This window comes from Pipistrellus hanaki (genome assembly GCF_964339955.1).
Source record: "Pipistrellus hanaki genome assembly, chromosome: 9".
Classification (NCBI taxonomy): Eukaryota; Metazoa; Chordata; class Mammalia; order Chiroptera; family Vespertilionidae; genus Pipistrellus; species Pipistrellus hanaki.
The window spans coordinates 44,099,750-44,123,377 of NC_140511.1; the positions used below are offsets into that span (position 1 = coordinate 44,099,750).

Here is a 23,628-nt window from a genome sequence, read left to right on the forward strand (position 1 = left end):
AGTTTATTCTCTCTAAAAATAAATTCTACAGAAACACCCTTAAATTTACCTCTTCTTTCTTCTTAGGGTCTAACATGGGATTCCTGAAGAGAGGAGAGTCTCCAAAAGGTGAGTATGTTAGACTGTTGATGTGCTGTTGGAGAACAGCCTGCTGGGCAGCGGAGGCATTTGGATCTGTCAAAGCTTTTTACAAAAAGAAAAGAAAAAGCAAAATGTTAGTCTAAAGATCCAGGGCATTTTTAGCAAGAGAACTCAAAACTCTTTGAAGACTTGGTCTTCAAAATGTTCAGTCTCACTCAATGACATTATTGGTGGCAAGTAGGGAAGTAAACTGAAGAAACCAACTATCAAATAAACTAATACACCAAAAATATAAAGAGGCACGCTATAAAAGACAACATATACAAAACTTTTCATAGGTGTTCATTGCTAATAATAATCAAAGAAATGTAACTTAGAACAACCTTGAAGAAATATTTTTATACCTACCTCATTATCTATCAGTGGCACAGTTATATAAAAAGAGTTAGTCTTTGACATTAAAAATGTTACAAATTGGTATAGTCTGTCTAAAAAAAACAACCAGTCTGACAGTAGATATAGCATGTACTGTTTTTACATTTTTCATCCTAATAATTTCAAACATAGAAATTTAATACAAGATTTTAATTAACCAAGAAACAAAATAAAGGATAATGCAAATATTCACTGAACATTATATAATAGCCAATACTTGGAAACAATCTATGTACAACATTAACAGTTATAAAAATCATGATATATCAACATGGTGGGTTAAGTAGTTATTTAAAAAAAAAAATAACATAATAATAACAAGTGTTACATAGTAAAAATAAGTATCTTTGATTTAATTTAATAAGTAAAAATTCCAGAATTAAAAATATATATACTAAAAATATAGGAGGAGGAGGCAGCATACAAAAAATAAAATGGCTGTTAAGGTGTCCTTACAAGTTTATTATTTACATATAATACTCGCATTACATTGAAGTAAAAATTAAAAGGAAAAAAAATCACCCAATTAATCTAATTTTCTTTCAAAGTGTAAGAACAAACATGTCATCAGTCACAAAGAATTTAGAGAACAGACAAGGAACAATGATCTACAATTATACATAGTAAAAAACCAAAATACAAAAAGCCCTATACTATCTGCATTGTACCTTGATTGATGAAGAAATCTCTTTGCAACATAAAGATTTCCAAGAAGACTGATAAAGAAATTAAGTCACACTTAAGTCATTTTAGAGGTATAAATACTTTTCTCCTTTATAAGTGTTAAAAATAAGGTCAAAGTTAAAATATAATAAGACAATACAACATATTAAAGAAGTATCATAAGCAAAAAATTCTGAAATTTTTAATACAAAAGAAAGAAAAAGCACACAACAGCAGCAGCAATAACAAGAAACCCAGAACAGATAGTTAAAACACTAATCAAACCAAGCTTCCTTAAAATTGAGTGTATTCATTAAATACTATGGCACTATAGGTTGGTATTTAAAGAGTACAAATTTGCTCAGGATTGTGAAACCCAAAGGAAATGTCAATTTAAAGAACATATAGTTTATCATCTGTATTCAGAAAGTTCTTAAACTAAGGTAACCAGACTGTCCCGTCAAAAGTGGGATGTCTGGTCACCTTATCTTAAACTCATTTTAAGACTGCAGGTAACAAAAAAATATAGGAAAGTATATTTTGGCACACAATGCCACACAGTCTCAGCTTAGTGTTATTCTGTGGATTATTCAAGGATACCAAAGAAAGCTTTAATATTTTTTAAGGACTATAATATTCACTGGTTAGCTTGTTACTTCAGAGCCAATTAATTACCCATTAGAAAAAATTGACTTTCACCAGCTGATCCCATCATTTTACTCAAAAGAATAAAAACTTCCTTTAACAAATTCATACATAATTAGAAAAATGTGAGGATATTTTTATTTTTATGATTAAGTATGAAAATTTCTGTTAACTGTATCAATTAAAAATACAGAGAAGAAGAGCTGCTATGTTAGCAAATATAAGAGAATAAGGAAGCATAAGCACTAGTTAAGCTACTCTTGGTGTTATATTCAATTCTGATCATAATCATTTGAAAACATATGGGAAAAACTACATCATGACCAATGATTAAAAGATAGGAAAAGGTTTAAAAAATCCTCTGAGAAAAGAATAAACTGATAATACTTTATGAGGAAGACAATGAAGTTCTACAAAGAAATTGTAGCAGACTGGTTTTGCTTAGCTATAGGAGATAATAAAAGTACACCCCTGTAGGTAGAAATACTATTGAAGGCAGGTTTTGGTTCCTAAACAATCTGAACAAAATAGGTTAAACTCACCCGTAAGAAAAGCACCTTAACTGAGGTTGCTAAGTAAGCAACTTCCCCACAATAAGGGTAGAAGCTCAAACTCTAAAGCACCTTCCAACTCAGATTTTATGATGCAGAGATATGCATTCTAGAAGTCAAGACAACTACTTCTAAATGGACAGTAACAATAACATTAACTCTAATATTAAAATTTTGGCTAGAATTTTTTTAATTGCCTTTGGGAAAAAAGATGGGATACAGAGAACAAATTGATAGTTGCCCAAGGGGAGGGAGGCTGGGGGTCTGGGTAAAAAAGGTCAAAGAATTGAGAAATATATTAGGTAGCTTATAAAACAGTCATGGGAATATAGTCAATAATACTGAATAACTATGCATGATGCCAGCAAGTTACTAGAACTTTTAGGGGTTGGGGGCAAGGAACACTTTGTTTTTTGTGGGGGGCTTTTTGGCAAGAAACACTTTGTAAAAAAATATGAATGTCTATCCACTATGCTGTACACCTGAAACTAATACAAAATATTGAATGTAAACTATAATAGGAAAAAAACATTTTAAAATATATGATTATTAAAAACCATTCAGAAAGCTATCCACGTAAAAATGGCAGGTTAGCTATGATATTTATGCTACCAGCTTCTTTTGAAAATAAAAATAAGAAAAAGAAAATATCATTTTTAATGGTAAAGCTGATTGAATGTTCACACAGAGATCAATTAGAGTTTTAATTCACTCCTGCTCTTTTCAAAGACCTAAATAAGACCTATGGTTTAAAAAAAAATTTGAAATATATCTATATAACCCATATTTACAAAGAATTAGTAAAGTAGTAAATGATGAGATGAGAAAATATAATATGTACAAAACACCACCACCATCCTCACCTTATGCTTGATGCTCAACAGATAGGCAAAAATATTAGTGTGTTTGTGCCTCTGATGAAACCAAGTTAACACATGAGCAGATGAGAAATTATAATACATACAAAACAACTACATCCTCCTCCTCCTAATTCCTGAGGCACAACAGACAGAACAAAATATCAAAGTGTGTGCCTCTGATGAAACCAAGTTGACACATGGAAAGAACAAGAGCAACCAGTTTGAGTGGTTACCTCATCCCAGAGCTGACCTTTAGAGGACCCTTGGAAAATAATTGGTTCCTGGACTAGTTACCTTAAAGTGAAACCTACTGGTAAACAAGATCTACCCAATAAGTAGCTAGTGAGCCTTTTATTATTTTTTTAAAAATTTATTTTTATTGATTTCAGAGAGGAGGGAAGAGGGAAAGATAGTAACATCCATGATGAGAGCGAATCATTGATTAGTTGCCTCCTGCAAGTCCCCCACTGGGGATCGAGCCCACAATGGGGGCATGTGCCCTTGATCGGAATAGAACCTGGGACCTTTCAGTTTGCAGGCCAACACTCTATCCACTGAGCCAAACCAGCTATGGCTATTATTCTATTCTTAATATAAATGGGAAAAGTCACAATGCATTAAAGAATAAGACCAAAACGAAAATAATCCTGAGGAATTAAAGAACAAGAGAACCTGTGCAAACATTAGGATCAACTTTAGCATTAAAAAAATAAATTAATTAATTAATTAATTAATGCCTATTAACAAATTCAGAGTTCCAAGAAAAAATTATATCTAAGAACCAGATGATTTAAAAAAGAAACTTTCAAGGAACAAGATTTTTTACATGTAAAATATAAAAACAAAGACCAGCCCAAATGGCTTAAGCAGTTGAGCATCAACCTATGAACCAGAAGGTAGTCACAGGCTTGATCCCCAGTAGGTGGTGTGCAGGAGGCAGCCAATCAATGATTCTCTCTCATCATTAATGTTTCTATCTCTCTCTCCCCCTCCCTTCTTCTCTGAGTCAATAAAAATATATTTTAAAAATACAATTAAAAAAAAGAAAGAAAAAAAAAACCATCCCTGGCCAGTGGCTCAGTTGGTTGGGAGCATCATCCCATACAGGTTGCGGGTTCAGATTCCTGGTCAGGATACATACTGAAGTTGCAGGAGGTTTGTACAGGGCAACCAATCAACGTATGTTTGTTTCTTTCTCTCTCAAAACAAAAACACACACAATAAAAACATATCCTTGGGTGAGGATTAAAAAATTATAAAATACATAAAAATAAAATTATGAAAAGCTGCCGAAACTGGTTTGGCTCAGCGGTAGAGCGTCAGTCTGCGGACTGAAAGGACCCGGGTTCGATTCCGGTCAAGGGCATGTACATTGGTTGCGGGCACATCCCCGGGAGGGGGTGTGCAAGAGGCAGCTGGTCGATGTTTCTCTCTCATCGACGTTTCTAGCTCTCTATCCCTCTCTCCTCCTCTCTCTAAAAGATCAATAAAAAATATATTTAAAAAAAAAAAAAATTATGAAAAGCTGATGATTTAGATTAGAAAGACATTGAAGAATCTAGAAAAACACCACCACCACAACAAACCAAAGCATTATGATAGAAAAGATCTAAGCAGATCCCTGAAATATCAGGACAAAGGGCAACCCTAAATGTTTGTGGGAGTTGAGGAACAAGTCTCAAAAATCAGAAAGGCATTAGACTTCTCATCAGTAATGATTAATGCAAGAAGGAATACAGCAAAAGTTCTGAGAGCAAATTACTTTCACACCAAAATTCCATAACATTAATGTGTGAGAAACAAATAAAAGTATTTTTAAACCTGTAAGTAGTCAGTTTACCTTTCATACATATTTTACTTGAAATTATATTCCAGAAAACTCAGGAAATAAAGAGGAAAATCCTATATCCAGGACACAGCAGTGCCCACTAAGTAGAAGGGAATATGCCAGAGCAATACTGAAGGCCTAGGGAATAATCAGAGTTCATATTGCTGTAGAAGACATATGGATCAAAGAATGAAGTATTCTGGAATAAAAGAATTCTAGACCATCCTTAAGAATTTGGACTAGTTTGGGAAGACAATAAGGGCTGGTAATGCAAGGGAAAAAGGATCAGAAATCTCAGGAAAGGATAGATGAGAAAGGAGTACTTGGCTGGGTAGCAATGTTTTCATAGTTATAATAAATGTGTTCATTTGCAACTTCTATGCCTTACCCAAAGAAGGGAATAGAGTAATAACTAAAAACAAAACATATTATCAATATTGTTAATATAAAAATATAAAGACAGCAAAAAAAAGAGAGAGAAAAGGAAAGGACGGGCACTAATATTCTTATTTAACCAAGGGGAGTCAAGAAATACTATCCTCCATTTTTACAGAAATTAAAATAAATATAATCTGCAAGGGCTTCTCAAAACATGGTACATAGGTTATGAAGCACTGAAGATTAATTTAAACTATCAATCCATCTATCTATCTCTATGGTAGGTGGTATCAATTTTTCCTTTCTGGTAAAACATACTGTCTTTAAAGTTGCCAAAACCGGTTTGGCTCAATGGTAGAGCATCGGTCTGCGGACTGAAAGGTCCCAGGTTCGATTCCAGTTAAGGGCATGTACATCGGTTGCAGGCGCATCCCCGGTAGGGGGTGTGCAAGAGGCAGCTGATCGATGTTTCTCTCTCATTGACATTTCTGGCTCTCTCTCTCTCTCTCTCTCTCTCTCTCTCCCCCTTCCTCTCTGTAAGAAATCAATAAAACATATTTAAAAAAAAAAAAAAAAAAAAAATATATATATATATATATAGATAGATATATAGATATAGATATATAGATATAGATATAGATATATTGATATATATATATATATATATATGTTAAAAACTTAATTTTAAATTAGGAACATTAATAAAGATGGGAGGCAATTACCGTAAAAACTGTGAAGGGTTATTCAAATGAAGTATGATAAACACTTCAAATGTATAACTAAAAGGGGAATTTAGTAAACATTATATTGGGAGAAATACATAAAAAAAAACACAGGTGATAAATGAGCTAAATTTTCATCTATCATTAACAATTTACATTTACTTATATTTAAAGCAAAACACAGCAATATAGCACCTCATTCAGAAATATGAACTAATTATATACCAAATTAATTTAAAGCTATAACAAAAGTGGTTTCTTTGGGTGAGTAGGTCTGAGAATGGGGAAGAAAGAATGACCATGATCTACTACAAGTCCTTCTGCACTACATAATTATTCAATGACATGTATGCCTGTACTTTTTTGTTAAGGATGGAATGGAGGAAAAATGTGAAATCAGGTCAGCAAGTTAAGTATTAGCAAGAAATAAACTAAGAAAAGCCTTCTAAAGTGACTGAAACTTACCTACTGGAGCCTGGGGGGCTCCAAAGCCCAAAGTGGCTGTCGAGGTATTAAATCCAGGGGCCCCAAAGGCTCCTGTACCAAGAGGCCCTCCGATCTTAGGTTGGTTGTTCCCAAACAAAGATGCCTGTCCAGCACCAAGAGCTATGGAGACAAGAGGAAAGAAAAATGCGCCACAGGAGATCCTTTGAATGTTGTACCAAAGGCCAGTTACTTAAAAATATAATACATTTGGAAAATTCATAATTTGTTGACCATTCAACAAAAGACCCAATTTAGTAAATATGCCATGCACTGTGCTGAGTACATTATAAATATCATAAGCAAAATATTTAACCTCTGTATTGTTTCCTCAACTATAAGATAACACAAAACTTAAATATTTATCCTAAGATTTAAAGCAAATAAACACATATTAAGCAAGTAGATGGTAGATCTTAACACTCTTTAAATAATAACTAGTATCATCTCATTTAATCTTTATAAGCCTGGAAGTAGGAACTATTAACTTTAGACTTTTATAAAAAAACTAAATGAATAAAGATTTAATTTTTAAAAAAGCTAAATACCTTGTGATAAGATTACTAAAGAGAATCAAATCAGGTGGAATTAAGAACTTATTTTCACCCTAGCCAGCTTGCTTAGTAGTTAGAGCATTAGCCCAAGGACTGAAGGTTCATGGGTTCGATTTCGGTCAAGGGCATGTGTTTGCAGGCTTGATCCCTGGGCACATGTGACAGGCAACCAATCGATGTGCCTCTCTCTGTCTTTCCCCTTCACTTCCATTAAAAAAAAAAAATCAATGGAAAAAATATCCATGGGTGAGGATTAACAACAAAAACACAAAACTCATTTTCAGAGGGAAACCCATTGCAAAACGTGTAATATTTTAAAGCCAAATAATTCTTAACTTATGGATCTTGTCAGAAATGGTATTTAAAGTATTAAATAGGGAGAATTCAGTTATTTAGAATAAGTTATTGGCATATATTATTTAAAGGATTTCCATCTCCTCCTCCTCCTCAAAAAGTTATTGGCAATTTGGAAGATCTAAAGTTCCTTCTAAAGCAAGATGGGGAACATACCGCCCATGAAATCAATAATTGATTTGGCCCTGCCAAGACATTAGGAGTATGTTAATTAAATGTTTTACCAAATATGATAGGCTAATTTTTAAGTTGGTAATTTTGTATGGCACGTGAATGATGTTATAAATATCTCAATGGCCCTTGATAGGATAAAGGTTCCCAACCCCTGATCTAAAGCATCAACATATCTTTTGTGTTTTGTTTTTTTTTTAATGTTTTTATTGATTTCAGAGAAGAAGGGAGAGAGAGAAACATCAATGATGAGAATCATCAATGATGAGAATCATCGATTAACTGCCTCCTGCACACTCCACACTGGGCATCAAGCCTACAACACCAGCATATGCTTGACTAGGAATCGAACTGTGACCTCCTTGTTCACTAGTCAATGCTGAACCACTGAGCAACACTGGCTGGGCCATCAACACATCTTGACAGAGATATGGGTTACCAGGAAAATCACTAAAATAGTTTAAGCCGAAACCAGTTTGTCTCAATGGATAGACTGAGCGTTAGTCTGCGGACTGAAGGGTCCTAGGTTCGATGGAGGTCAAGGGCATGTACCTTGGTTGCGGGCACATCCCCGGCAGGGGATGTGCAGGAAGTAGCTGGTCGATGATTCTCTCTCATCAGTATTTCTAGCTTTCTATCTCTCTCCCTTCCTCTCTGTAAAAAGGATCAATAAAATATATTTTTAAAAATAATAGAAAAAAAAATTTTAAATGTAACCATTGATGCCAAAACCAGTTTGGCTCAGTGGTAGAGCGTCGGTCTGCGGACTAAAAGGTCCCAGGTTCAATTCCGGTCAAGGGCATGTACATTGGTTGCGGACACGTCCCCGGTGGGGGGGGTGCAAGAGGCAGCTGGTCGATGTTTCTAGCTCTCTATCTCTCTCCCTTCCTCTCTGTAAGAAAATCAATAAAATATATATTTTAAAATAAAAAAAAGTAACAATTGAAAGTTAAAAATATCAAATGGGAACTGCTTTGAAATCATAAAAAAAAAAAAAGGGGGGGGGGGATAGAAAGTTTATACTCAGAAAATTCACACGATAAAATAGGGTGACTACTAGATGGCAAAATATCCCTAACTGGTCCAATCTCATTCACAATAAGAAGAAAACAATGTAGCAATGGGATTGTTTCACCTTAAAAATCCTATTCTGAAACAGAGACTAAATCCTAAACCATTAGAATTTGGTGAAAATTCTAAGAAAAACTAAAACTATATTACTCTCTCAAAGGACATAGTTATTGGCCAAATTTCAGGATTCTTTATTCTTCTAGGTAGCAAACACATCTTTACCCCCAAATAAAAATTTAGATGAAATCCACAAACAAATAAAATGGATTAAAATGTCTGTTCTGAATGGGTATTTCCCTTACCTTTGCAGCAGCTATGAATAAAGAACCAAGAAACAATCTTTAAAAAAAACCACTATATTTCAATAACCCACAAAAGTATAAAAAGATACTGAGAGGTTCATGTGACCTGGAAAGCGACTATCATAAAATGGCCTGCATACTATTAGAATTTATCAAGGGAAAGATATATTTTACCCAGCTCTGTCTCTTTTTTTAAATTTTTTTTGTTAAGATATTATATGTGTACAGCTCTTTATGCTTAATGATATTCTTGAGTATGATAATGTCAATTTATGAAATGTTCTGTATTTATGATTAGGTGGAGGAGTCATAAGGAAGATACATGGGGGCACCATAGTAATATTGAGTCTAGAAACTTCACAAAAAAGTGAAAATGATTATATTCGTTTTGAAATCTTCTAAATTTTATAATTTAATTTTACCTATGGTATCTATTAGCATGGAGTAGATTTTTCTGTGTATATCTTAGTATAACTATTCACTTTATTAGTTGTACCCTTAAACTATTACTTCATAGGAAACTTTAAGTACTTCAACTTCTTAATATTACTACTAAGGAATTACCAAGAAAATGGCATGCTACTGATAATGTTGATAGTTAATGTCACAATGAAGAAACTGATATGCCATGATTTAATGAGTTCCTTCATCGAAGCAAATGGGGAAGGGCACTTTAATCACATGCCAAATATAAAATATTTTCTATTGATTGATCACTTAAATCTAAATGTGCATCAAATCTTATATATATATATATATGTATATTTCATATTTCTAGTCAACTACTCATGAAGTAGGCAAAGGCCTATGTTACAGGAAAATTTACTTCTTTTGAGGTATGAGTTTGAATCTCCATCACTGAAAACAAGAAGCTGCACAGGAATACTGATTTACCTAATGCCTCCCCAAAACTCAGCTCAAAGCTACAGTGTTATTCTACTTATGATACCATGAAATGCAGAATTCATGAATGTGGAAGTTTATATACAGTAGTCTCCAGACACATTCCTCTCAAAGCTAAAAAATCTGTTTTAGCAGGTGCAATCAATCATCAAAGAATTCCAATAGCATAAGCTTGGCGATACTTATAATTATTTCCCTATATGATCTGCTGCTAAGGTTGGGGTTTAAAATTTTTTATTAATTCTATTTACCTTTCAGTTTATGAAAACAAGGCATGAATGAAGAATATATAACAGTTAATAAAAATGCAGTTCACCGTTTGTAAAGTAGAACTCTTTAAGAAAAACAAAATATATTCAAACTAATAAAAAGGCTGAGATATTACGTTACAGTAGAATAGAAGACAAAAGCATCACAAAAGAGGCAATAGAACAGTTTATAATCTTGGCCTACGAGGGAAGGCACTGCTAATCATAACCTGCAAGACCAAAAAGCCAAAGAGGAAAGAATGACAATTTTGAGCCACATAAAAATAAGACTTGTATAAGGTAACAAGAAAAGGTAAAATAAAGACTTGGTGGAAATATCTGTAACAGACATTAGAGAAGCATCTTACCCTGGCATTGTGGTTACTAACCTGTCTAGTGTCAAAACTACCCTGGGGAAAAACTCTCAATTTGACCATACCAAAGCTAATTTTTCCTCTGGGATTAAAAGAAAACATTGATGTCAGAGAATATATTCTGCTTAAGTTTAGGAATCACATTGTACAATAAATTTTTTAGTTCTACATGTGGTAGAATTTAGGTAAGTTTAAAAGCTCAAATGAAGCTGTCATATAACCAAACAGAATTAATATCCACAAAATATAAAGCACTCCCAGGAATAAATTAAGAAACAATGATCACATATTATGGAATAGGAAATTCAAAGATTAAAATGGCCAGTAAACATACATAAGGATATCCTTCACCGTTTATCAGTGAAGTGCAAATTACAATATACCAATTTTCACTATGATGCATGCAAAGATGAAAAAGCCCAAAAATATGGTAAAGGTATAAGAAGTGAATACTTTCATACAATGTGATCAAAAACGCAAACTGATATTCTTTTTAGAAGACAAATTGTTAGCAACATTGACCAAAATGTAAAAAATCTGTGTCTCTTCTGACAAAATTCCAATTTTAAGAATCAATCCTATATAATACTAACACACAAAATTATATCACAAAGATCTTTATTAATGCATTGCTAATAACAAGTAACTCAAATGTCCATGGAAAAAGGAAAAATTAAATTACAGTGTATGTATTTATGGGTATATAGTATACATACACACATACACACACAAAACACTAGAGTTGTATTTAAAGAATGAGTTGGCCCTAACTGGTCTGGCTCAATAGATAGAGCATCACCCTGTGGACTGAAGGGAGCCAATGCCCGGATTGCAATCTTGATCCCCAGTAGGGGGCATGCAGCAGGCAGCTGGTCAACGATTCTCTTATCATTAATATTTCTATCTCTCTCTCCCTCTCCTTTCCTCTCTGAAATCAATAAAATATATATATCTTTTAAAATGAGTATGAAACACACAAACAAAAAAAATTCCGAAAATGTCATGGAAAATGAAAACAAGGAATACAGTTTGAAACATTTTGACTGCAGCTCATAATACGAAATACATTGAGACCCTGAACACTCAAACACTATATAACCAAAACAAGTTAAATAAAACAATAGTTAACCTTTGTATAATAATTTTATTAAAATTCCAGTTAATTTTTTAAAAATGCTAATTGCACCCAGCTGGTGTTGCTCAGTGGTTGAGCATCAACCTATGAATCAGGAGGTCATGGACTGATTCCCAGCCAGGGAAAGTGCCTGGTTTGCAGGCTTGATTCCCATTAGGGGATGTTCAGGAGACAGTTGATTGATGATTCTCTCTCATCACTAATGTTTCTATTGCTCTCTCTCCCCCTTCCTCTCTGAAATCAATAATATATATATATATATATACACACACATAAATATTTTAAATGCTAATTGCAGCCACATTAATACCATATTCAACTACTTACTGTATTTCATCATTGGCTTAAAAAAGCACTCATGTAGAATATAGTTTCCATTGAAAAATACAACAAAAAAAGCCTGTATATGTGTATATATATTTAAGCACATTTGAAAAATGTATTTAAAGGGGTCTGACAAGATACATGCCAAACTTTCTACAGCTATACTTCACAACTGAAATATGTAGTTTTCATGATACTACTATATTGCTGAAAAATTTTTTACAAGCACTTATATCTTCTATTAAAAAAAAAAAGAAACAGTTCATAGAGTATAAAATATTTTATTAAAAAGGATGACAAACAATCAGCACATAGAAGCAAAGACCATAAATAACTGGTCAGTGGAAGCAAAGACCAATGGAAATAAATGGTAATAGAAGTAAATGACCATACCCATGGTCAGATGAATTGGAAAAGAAGGCATAATTATATGCTTAAACAACATTGTTGAACTGTACATGTTAAAACATTTATTCATTTTATGACAGCCACCACTTCTCCATTGTTTAAAGCAGCCAGGCAGGAGGAAGGGTCAATGTCTTCAAAGACACTGAAAAAAAATTTATCAACAGCAGGAGTAAACACAAAGGTGTGACATTGCAGCTCTTGTATCAAAGTGAAAAGAATTGAAAAGTATGCACAGGAGAGAAACCAAGATGGTGGCATAGGTAAACACCTAAACTGCAGCCTCGCACAACAATTTCAAAACTACAACTAAAAGACAAAACGAACATCATCCAGAACCACAGGTAAGCTGGCTGAGTGGAAATTCTACAACTAGAAGGAAAGAGGAAAGCACCCTGAGACTCAGAGGAGCTGCAAAAAAACAGAGGTACTGAGTCGTGCATGAAGAGGGCAGGCAACTGAGTGCACGGCTGCCTTTCTCAAATGGGAGGGAGACAAAAGCTCCTGACTGCACTGAACTCCAGATCTGGGCAAGACTCTGGGGACCCAGACTCATTCAGGAAGAAACTGGACTGTCTGGCAGCAGGTGAAATTCAAGGGCGGCTTTCAGAGGTGCTTGAAGTGATTACTGCGGGACACTAAAACCCAGGGGCCTCTTAGGGCAGGGCTAATGGGGAAACAAATGCTGTCTGCTCCACCCTGAGATTCCATCCCATCCAAGCTGAGCACAGAGGCTTTTGCAAGTCTTGTCTCATAAGGATGTCTCCGGCACAGTTATCTCAGCATAGACACAGCTGTTCCTAACAGCCAATTGGCCTGGAGGTCAATTCCTCCCAGTGATACCAACAACAATCAAGGCCTAACTACAATAAAACTGTGCACTCAGCTCACAAAGGGGTGCACCAAGAGTGTCCACCTCGGGTGACTGTGGGACGCTGAGCCACTGGGCCCCATAGGACACCTAACACATAAAGCCACTCTATCAACGCAGGGAAGCAGCCAAAATGTGGAGAAAAAGAAACAGATCACAAATGAAAGAAATGGAGGAAAGCAAACGACAGGATATAGAGTTCAAAACCACGGTTATAAGGTTTTTCAAGAATTTTCTAGAAAAGGCCGATAAATTTAGTGAGACCCTCAAAGATATGAAAAAGGACCAACTAGAAATTAAACGTACACTGACTGAAATAAAAAATATTATACAGAGATCTAACAGCAGACTAGAGGATCCCAAGAAACAAATCAAAGATTTGAAATACAAAGGAGCAAAAAACACTCAACTGAAAAAACAAAAAGAAAAAAATCCAAAAATATAAAGATAGTGTAAGGAGACTCTGGGACATTTTCAAGTATACCAACATCAGAATTATGGGGGTGCCAGAAGAAGAGAGAGAGAACAAGATATGGAAAACCTATTTGAAGAAATAATGACAGAAAACTTCCCCACCTGATGAAAGAAATAGACTTACAAGTCCAGGAAACACAGAGAACTCCAAACAAAAGGACTCCAAAGAGGACCACACCAAGACACATCATAATTAAAATGCCAATGGCAAAAAAGAAATAGACTTACAAGTCCAGGAAACACAGAGAACTCCAAACAAAAGGAATCCAAAGAGGACCACACCAAGACACATCATAATTAAAATGCCAATGGCAAAAAACAAATAGAAAGTATTAAAAGCAGCAAGAGAAAAAGTTATCTACAAGGGAGCACCCATACGATTGTCAGCTGATTTCTCAACAGAAACTATGCAAGTCAGACGAGAGTGGCAAAAAATATTCAAAGTAATGAATAGCAAGAGTCTACAACCAAGATTACTCTACCCAGCAAAGTTGTCTTTCAGAATTGAAGGTCAGACAAAGAGTTCACAGATAAGAAAAAGCTAAAGGAGTTCATTACCACCAAACCAGTATTATATGAAATGCTGGAAGGAATTCTTTAAAAAGAGGCATAAGAAGAAAAAGGTAAAGATAAAAATTATGAAAAACAAATACATATCTATCAACAAGTGAATCTAAAAATCAAGTGAATAAAAAATCTGATGAACAGAATAAACTGGTGAATATAACAGAATCAGGGGCATAGAAGGTGTGTGGACTGACAATTTTTGGGGGGGGAGGGGGAGAAAGGGGTATAGGGGATGCTGAAGACTGGACAAAAATCATACACCTATGGATGAGGACAGTGGGGCCAAGGGTAAGGGCAGAGGGTAGGGTGGGAACCGTGTGGAGGAAAGCTATGGGGGGAAAAAAGAGGAACAATTGTAATAATCTGAACAATAAAGATTAAATTATAAAATTTTTTAAAAAGCAAAAGAAAAGTATGCATAGACTTTACAAAAAATCAGAACATTTGGTAATAAAGCTTACTCAATAAACAGCCCAAGGTCACAAAGGCAACACAAGGGAACCAAGAGTTAAAAATGTCACCCTAGCCCTTGGCTGTTTAGCTCAGTGGATAGAGCATCGGCCCGAGGACTGAAAGTTCCGGGTTTGATTCCAGTTAGGGGCATGTGCCTTGGTTGCAGACTCAATCCCCAATGGGGATTGTGCAGGAGGCAGCTTATAGATGATTCTCTCTCATTGAGGTTTCTAACTCTCTATCCCTATCCCTTCCTCTCTATAAAAAATTAAATAAAATATATTTTTTTAAAAGGTCATCCTATTAACAAGTCTTGCATTACACACTGAAAACCCCAGATAGACCAAGACTGTCAGAAGAAACATTTTATAGAAAGGGAGCATAAGAAAAATGTGTCAACGTTTTAAAGTCTGGCAAATCATAACTGCTGGTAATATATTATAAATCCATTGGTAAAAATGAAAATTTAGACCTCTAATTTCCAGGCATCTGATTAAATTCAAGTCTTAAGTTCCAACAATTAGACAGCCAAAATTATTACTTCCTAAGTCTCATGGTACAATTCCTTACCTGTTCCAAATCCTGTACCAAGCCCAGTTCCCAGAGTCCCAGGTCCTGGTTTACTTCCAAAAATACTATTCCCACTGGTATTTGTGCCAAAACCTAGAAAGACAAAAGAATGAGTGGATTGTACTTTAAATACAACTCTCACTTTCTTACACAAGGGACTTTAATGCAAAGCAGTTTGACCCTAAGTTTTACATCCTTACAGTAGGTATCCTAATGGTAGGCTAACTTACTAATACTACAAGACTCCCTATTAATACATTTCAGCCTTGAAATACCAATTCAATATAGGATAATATCCAATTTTTAAAAGCAAAGTGATTGTGCTTGAGCTGGGGAAACATTACTTTTGTAAGGCTCAAAGTCTTCAACCTATGTCTCATGATTATTAAAAGAAAAACTCATTCCCTTAAACTTTCAATAAAAAATAAGATAGCAACAAATTAACTTTACTGAATCTAAAGGTTCTTGTTAAGAGAAAATTACTTATAAATCTCTTAAGCACCCTAGCTGGTTTGGCTCAGTAGGTAAGAGTGTTGGTCTGTGGACTGAAGAGTCTGAGGTTCAATTCTGGCCAAGAGCACATGCCTGGGTTGTGTAGGGGTTGTGCAGGAGGCAGCCAATCAATGATTTTCATCATTGATGTTTCTATCTCTCTATCCCTCCCCCTTCCTCTCTGAAATCAATAAAAATGTGTTAAAAAAATAAAAATAAAAACTCTGTGAAGCAACTTTTGTTTTGAACAAATGGATGTTATATGGATGATAATAAGTGGCTGATCACACATGAGAAGCTTTAATGGTGTCATATTCAATCAGCTCATAGAAGCACTCAAGTACTCAGCTAGCTGATATTAAAAAGACAATAACCACTCAAACTTCTTGAATTGAATTGTTTCAAAGAGATAATGGAGAGTTGTATAAACCACCCTCCTTCACTATGACCCATCATTTAGAAAAATCCTAATGCCCCTGTAAATTCCACAGTTCTCCCACAAACACACCTACATCACATTACTGCTATTATTTCTCTTTTGTTCAAATATGTCAACACTGTTTCCCCACTCTTTGTGGAGCTACATAACAAAAAACCTAATGAACATATCATTAATGTCTTTCATAAGAGGAAAACAACATTCAATGATTGGCCAGCAAACCTTGTTGGTAAAAGTCTTTTTTAAAGATATCATAAAGAGGAACAAATATAAAAGATTTACAGAATAAACAGAGTATCTTGGAATGTATTACAGTATCCCCTACTAAGATTATACACTGTAAGATCAATAGCTGGATTATTATCTCAATGAAAAGGATTAAGAAAAAAAGTTGAAGAATTTATACAATTTGAGAACATATTTCTACAGTCATTTAAAAATCCAAGCAGTAATCTGACTTCATCTCAATACATTTAATTCACACACTCATTAAATCTTTTTAATTGTGCTAATTAACAGCATTGCTACAAAAACGGAGTACTGCTTACTCAAGTACAATCAATTCTTTTAGAAGAAAAAAAAAAAATGGCTTGGCTGGCATGGCTCAGTGGTTTTTTGTATACCTATGAGCCAGGAGGTCCCAGTTTGATTCTGGGTCAGAGCACATGCCCATATTGCAGGCTCAATCACCAGTAGGGGGCAGCAGGAGGCAGCAACCTTGCAAAATGTCAAAAATATTTGGGTAATAAAACATCACTGATGTTTTTATTACCCTCTCCATTCCTTTCTGAAATCAATAAAACTATATCTAAGGAAAAAAACGTACTTGGAGATATTCTTTTTGAGTTAAAAATTTAACCAGAAAGTATCATCCATACTCATAAACAGCAGAAAACAAAATATTTATGAACTACCTCAAACCCACAGGAGGGAAATAAGTCCCAACTTACACTGTTTATACCACACATTTCCTCAGATTCTTACTGACAAGTTTATCACCTCTGTCATTTCAAACAATTTTTAAAATTAAGAACAATTACTTAATTATCAATTAATTTATGACAAAGGAATCAAGAATATACAAATGGAAAAGTATAGTCTCTTTTAATGAATGATATTGGGAAAACTGGACAGCCACATGCAAAAGAATCAAACTGGACCACTATCTTACACCATACACAAAATGGATTTAAAAAGACTTAAAACACAAGACCTGAAACCAACTAATTCCTATAAGAAAGCACCTGAAATCTGTCTTGGTGATGATTTTTTGGATCTGACACCAAAAGCAAAGGCAACAAAAGCAAAAATAATCAAGTGGGACAACATCAAACTAAAAAGTTTCTATACAGCAAAGGAAATCATCAGTAAAATGAAAGGCAACCTACTACTACATCGGAGAAAATATTTGCAGATCATACATCTGAATAAATGTTTCCTCGAAAATAAGACAGTGTCTTATATTAATTTTTTCTCCCAAAGTTGCGCTAGGTCTTATTTTCAGGGGATGTCTTATCTTTCCATGCGCTAGGTCTTATTTTAGGAGGATGTCTTATTTTCAGGGAAATGCCGTATCCAAAATACATGAAGAACTAATTCAACTCAACAGCAAAAAAAATCTGATTAGAAAATGGGCAGAGAATCTGAATAGACATTTTAGATTTGGCTAACGGGTACACAAAAAAAGGTGTTCAACATCATTAATTTCCAGTAAAATGCAAATCAAAACCACATTAATTACCACCTCACAACAGTTAGAATGGCTAACATCAAAAAGGCAAGAAATGCCATAACAGGTTTTGCTCAGTGGATAGAGCATCGGCCTGTAGACTCATGGGTCCCAGGTTCGATTTCGATCAAGGGCATGTACTTTGGTTGCGGGCACATCCCCGGTGGGGGGTGTGCAGGAGGCAGCTGATTAATGTTTCTCTCTCATCGATATTTCTAACTCTCCTTCCTTCATCTCTGTAAAAAAGTCAATAAAATATATTAAAAAAAAAAAAAAAAAAAAAAAGGCAAGAAACAAGTACTGGCAAGGATATAGAAGAAAGGGCACCACTGTATGGTGTTACCACTATGGAAATAAGGATTAAAGTTCCTCAAAACATTTCAAGTAGAACTGTCATACAGCTCAACAATTACACTTGCAAGATGATATTCATCCAAAGAAAATGAAAAAACTACCTCAAAAAATATATGCATCCCATGTTCATTATTTACAAGCAGAGGCTCAGTGTACAAATTTGTGCACCAGTGTGGTTCCTTGGCCGGGCCTGCAGAAATCCCCCAAGGGGTCATGGATTTTAAGAGGGCACAGGTCAGGCTGAGGGACCTACCGGTACACGACCAGGGCCAGCGAGGGACTGTGGTAGAGCTCCAGGGTGTGTCCGGCCCATCTGACCCCAGCAGCAAGCTAACCTACCAGTCAGAGCATTTGCCCCTTGGTAGTCAGTGCATGTCTTAGCTACTGGTAGAACAGTCACTTAGGCTTGTGTGTGTGTGTGTGTGTGTGTGTGTGTGTGTGTGTGTGTATACATATGGACAGAATATTATTGAGATAAAAATACAATAAAATCTAGTCATCAACAAGATAAAATTTGGGGGCATTATGCTAAGTGAAAAAAGACAAGTCAGACAGAAAAATACAAATGCAACATGGTCTCATATGTAGAATCTAAAAAAAAGACAATACATAATACTCCACTCATAGAGAACAGATTGGTGGTTGCTAGAGGTGGGGGGAATAGGTGAAACAGGTAAAAGCAGGGGGTTCAAAAACTGCAAACTTCTGGTTATAAGTCATATGGATATAATGTACAGCATAGTGACTAAAGTTAATAATACTGCCAAAACCTGTTTGGTTCAGTGGATAGAGCATCAGCCTGTGGACTGAAAGGTCCCGGGTTCAATTCTGGTCAAAAAATTGTACGTTGGTTGTAGGGAAATGTACGTTGGTTGTAGGGAAATCCCCAGTAGGGGGTGTGCAGGAGGCAGCTGATGGATGTTTCTCTCTCATCGATGTTTCTAACTCTCTCTCTCCCTTCCTCTCTGTAAAAAAATCATTAAAATGTATATTTTTAAAAATACTGTATTGCATATTTGAAAGTTGCTAAGAGAGTAAATCATAAAAGTTCTCATCACAAGAAAAAGAAAATTTAGTAACTACGTATGGAGACAGGTATTAACTGGACTTACGCTGGTGATCATTTCCCAATACATATAAATATTGAATCTTTAAATTGTGTATTTGAAATTAATATAATTATACCTTTAAAAAATCAGCTTAGCCCTGGCCAGGTAGCACAATTGGTTAGAGGGTTGTCCCAATATGCCAATATTGTAGGTTCAATCCCTGATCAGAGCACATATAAGAAGCAACCAATGAATGCATAAATAAGTGGAACAACAAATTGATGCTTCTCTCAAATCAAGTTTTAAAAAATGTTTTTATTTATTTTTGAGAGAGAGAGATAGAGCAGTAGAAATAGAGGGAGAGGGGCAGGGGAGGGAGAAAGGGAGAGGAATAGAAACATCAATGAGGGGGAACATCATCTATTGGTATCCTCCTGCACATCCCTACTGCAGTTCGAGCACACAACCAGGAATCAAACCTGTGACCTCTTGGTTCCTGGGTTGACACTCAACCACTGAACCACACTGGCCAGGCTCTCTCAAATAAATTTTTAGAAATAAGCTTTAAAAAAGATGTCTACGACAGTTAATGGAGCTATTTGAATACAAAAGCAGCATAGAAGAGCCACCAATTTATTGCTAAGTACCATCTTATCAATACCCAAAGGATCCTCCTCTTTAAATCTATCCCATTCATTCAGAAATTCAGACATTATCAGAGTCACTTAAGCTTATCCATAATTATTTACCAAGAAAATAAGCTGATAACTCTAAAGAATAACTGAAGGATCTGGCAACACCAATTAATTGTAGCAGGTATCTTAATCTTTAACAGTGTGGATTATTCACTATCAGAATGAAGCACAATTTAATAAGAAAAAAAAAGAAAAAAAAAATGAAGCACAATTCCATACTGAATAGCATGTAAATGACAATGATATAATGATGGCCCCTAATCTTGATATAACCTTATTCCATTTCCAGATTTGTTATAGGACTTATTTCTAAATCACATGATTATCTCTGCCCACAAACATCAAAGTTGACAACTTCCCAAGAAAATTGGAAAATCAAAGAAAGTTTTATTTAGATCTGGATCTCTTGAGGGCAATACTGAAGTTCCTCCAAGAGTATAACAAAACTTGCCGCCCTGAAACCTCCATCTGACTTATAAATTACAAGGGATTTAATCCTTCCTCTTATGGCCCCAATTATTCATTCTTTAATTCACTTAACAAAATTTTAGTGAGCACCTACTATTTGCCAGGCACTTGGTCAACATTAGGGATGTTTTTTTAAAAAGGGCAATTCAAATTCAGCATGTAAGCTGGTGGGAAACATCAGATAATGATGAGACCTTCCATTTTCAAATCTCTGAACATGAGTAAAAACAAAAAAATTTCCACATAAACCCAAAATATGCAATCCTGGAATAGCATCAATACATTTCTGAAGTCTAGCCTATTTTATCATGTACAGTCTACACAAATACTAAGTCAGATAGAAGTAACATTTGATTTTGTGCTACAGAAAAAAATATGACCTTAACTGGTTTGGCTCAACGGATAGTGTCGGCCTGTGGACTGAAGGTCCTGGGTTCGATTCCCATCAAGGGCACAGGCCCACGTTGCAGCAATGATCTGCAGTACGGGGCATGCAGGAGGCAGCCAATCAATGGTTCTCTCTCATCATTGTTGTTTCTCTCTCTCTCTTTCTCTCTCTCTCTCTCACAGGGCGTGCAGGAGGCAGCCAATCAATGGTTCTCTCTCATCATTGTTGTTTCTCTCTCTCTCTTTCTCTCTTTCTCTCTCTCTCTCACGGGGCGTGCAGGAGGCAGCCAATCAATGGTTCTCTCTCATCATTGTTGTTTCTCTCTCTCTCTTTCTCTCTCTTTCTCTTTCTCCTTCCCTCTATCCCTCTCTGAAATCAATAAAAATATATATTAAAAATAAATAAAAACATTCAATACTTTAAAAAAAAAAAAGTATGCATTTTCAAAAGGAGTAAAAGTGGTTCTTGGGAGGGCTAAAATGGTCTTGAATGGCTCCTTGGGGAAAAGTGATAGTGACTTAAAAAAAAAAAACAAAAAAAAACCCCACTCATTGAAAAACTATGTGACTACTGATCTATGGCAAATAGCCATGTCTTTGCACTCACGCCCCACTGGATATCCAGCTCCTAATGATGTTTCTGAAATCCTTAGCAAATATTTAAACCACTATATTGTGATAAAATGAACTTTGGTGATAAAATGAACTTTCCATTATCTGATTTAACACAATAATGTTGAATTTGTTTGAAAATTTAATTTGATAATTATCGGGGGCATTTAACATAATACTGTATAATGTTTCCTTTAAACGGGTTTTAATTTTTCCAAAGAAAAGTTTAGGGCTTGTTTTGTCAATTATTGTTTAATCTTATTTGAATTTTCAGAATCTTTTACAATGAACATGTAATAAAAAATAAAGCTTTCTGCAACTATAACTAAAAAATCCGCAATATCAAAAAGGTCTCAAATCATTAAATCTCATAAAATAAAAACAAAAAACATTTAAAACAAGAATCATGAAATTCTTGTTTCTATGCACTACTTCCCTGTTTGAAACCTGGCCTAACAGAATGTATTATCTCCACCAATTTTGTTCCATTTGTGGTTTAATTAAAAAATTAATCCAAAGAAAATGATGTGTCCTAATTTTGAAAAAATCTATCTCCATTAGAGAACTTTCGGCAAAGTACTGCTGCATGTGCTGAATGGCCCATTTTATCCAAAGCAGAGAGTACAAACATATATGAATGAGGAAAGGCAACTGAATATCTCTTGTATCTCAACCCATGTCCATGATTTTAAATCTATCCCTCTTGTACTGACATCGAGCTATGGCTTACCTGAGAATTTTTAAATATTCCCAATCATATGAATCAGGAGAATGATGTGTGGTATAGTCAGTGTAACTTTAAGAGAGCCAAACCTGCTTTTTATATGTACCAAAATTGGAAGTGTTTGTATTGGTTCCTAAAGTCAGGGTTGGTTTGTTACCAAAGAGCCCGCCACTGGTTGTACCAAATGAAGGAGCACTGGTTGTGCTGGTTCCAAATGTAGTAAGCTTGTTATTGCCAAACAGGGTCTAAAAAGAACAGAATATAGGAAAAATTTTTAGTATAAAAAATAGTAAATAGAGGTTAACTCGAGTATGCGGAATTGGATGTAAAGTAAAGGAAATCATTTTTATAAAAAAGATAAAAGGAGCCCTGGCTGGTTTGGCTCAGTGGTTAGAGCGTAGGCCTGCAGCCTGAAGGGTCCTGGGTTCAATTTCGGTCAAGGGCACATGCCTGGGTTGTGGGCTGGATTCCCAGTGAGTGGGGGGAAAGGGGGATGGCAAGGAGGGGCAACATGCAGGAGGCAGATCCATGGTTCTCTTTCGTTACTAATGTTTTTATCTCTCCCCCTCTCCCTCTCTGAAATCAATGAAAATGTATTTTTTTAAAAAAGATAAAAGGAGGGCCAAAACCGGTTTGGCTCAGTGGATAGAGCATCGGCTTGCAGACTGAAAGGTCCCAGGTTCGATTCCCGTCAAGGGCATGTACCTTGGTTGCGGGCACATCCCAGTAGGGGATGTGCAAGAGACAGCTGATAAATGATTCTCTCTCATCAATGTTTCTAACTCTCTATCCCTCTCTCTTCCTCTCTGTAAAAAAAAAAAAATCAATAAAATATATATATAAAAGGAGGATGAATAAAGACTAGCAGAGCCCTAGCTGGTTTGGCTCAGTGGATAGAGCCTCGGTCGGTGGACTATCGATAAAAGGTCCCAGGTTCAATTCCAGTTAAGAGCACATGCCCCCCCAGTGGGGGGCATGCAGGAGGCAACTAATCAATGATTTTCTCTCATCATTTTTGTTTCATTCTCTCTCTCCCTACTCCTTCCCCTCTAAAATCAATTTTAAAAATATTTTTAAAATTTTATGTTAAAAAAAAAAAAGACTAGCAGAAAAGTAAACTAGTCTGAGCAACATTAACATTATGAATACAGCCTCAGAAGATAATGAAAACCCCTCAGCAAAAACAAGTTTTCAGAGAGGCAAAGAAAAATAATACAGGAATCAAATATATTTTTAAAATCTGTAACAGAAATGTAT

The 23,628-nt window shown here is 35.2% G+C and overlaps 1 protein-coding gene across 7 annotated transcripts in view; it reads right to left on the reverse strand.

Annotated features, from left to right (window-relative positions):
• Window positions 1–23,628, reverse strand: part of NUP98 (nucleoporin 98 and 96 precursor) — a gene marked incomplete at its 3' end in the record, with an annotated part of 99,637 nt that overhangs the window by 45,032 nt on the left and 30,977 nt on the right. For 2 of the 7 annotated variants that reach the window (XM_084894151.1, XM_084894154.1), the window contains exons 10-12: window positions 22,478–22,616; window positions 15,423–15,515; window positions 50–183 (exon numbers count right to left, since the gene is read on the reverse strand). In XM_084894151.1, coding sequence (XP_084750277.1) covers window positions 50–183; window positions 15,423–15,515; window positions 22,478–22,616 — 366 coding nt within the window. Of the gene's footprint in view, window positions 1–49; window positions 184–6,628; window positions 6,770–15,422; window positions 15,516–22,477; window positions 22,617–23,628 lie in introns of all 7 variants that reach the window. The other 5 variants (XM_084894150.1, XM_084894149.1, XM_084894148.1 and 2 more) reach the window with 5 other exon arrangements.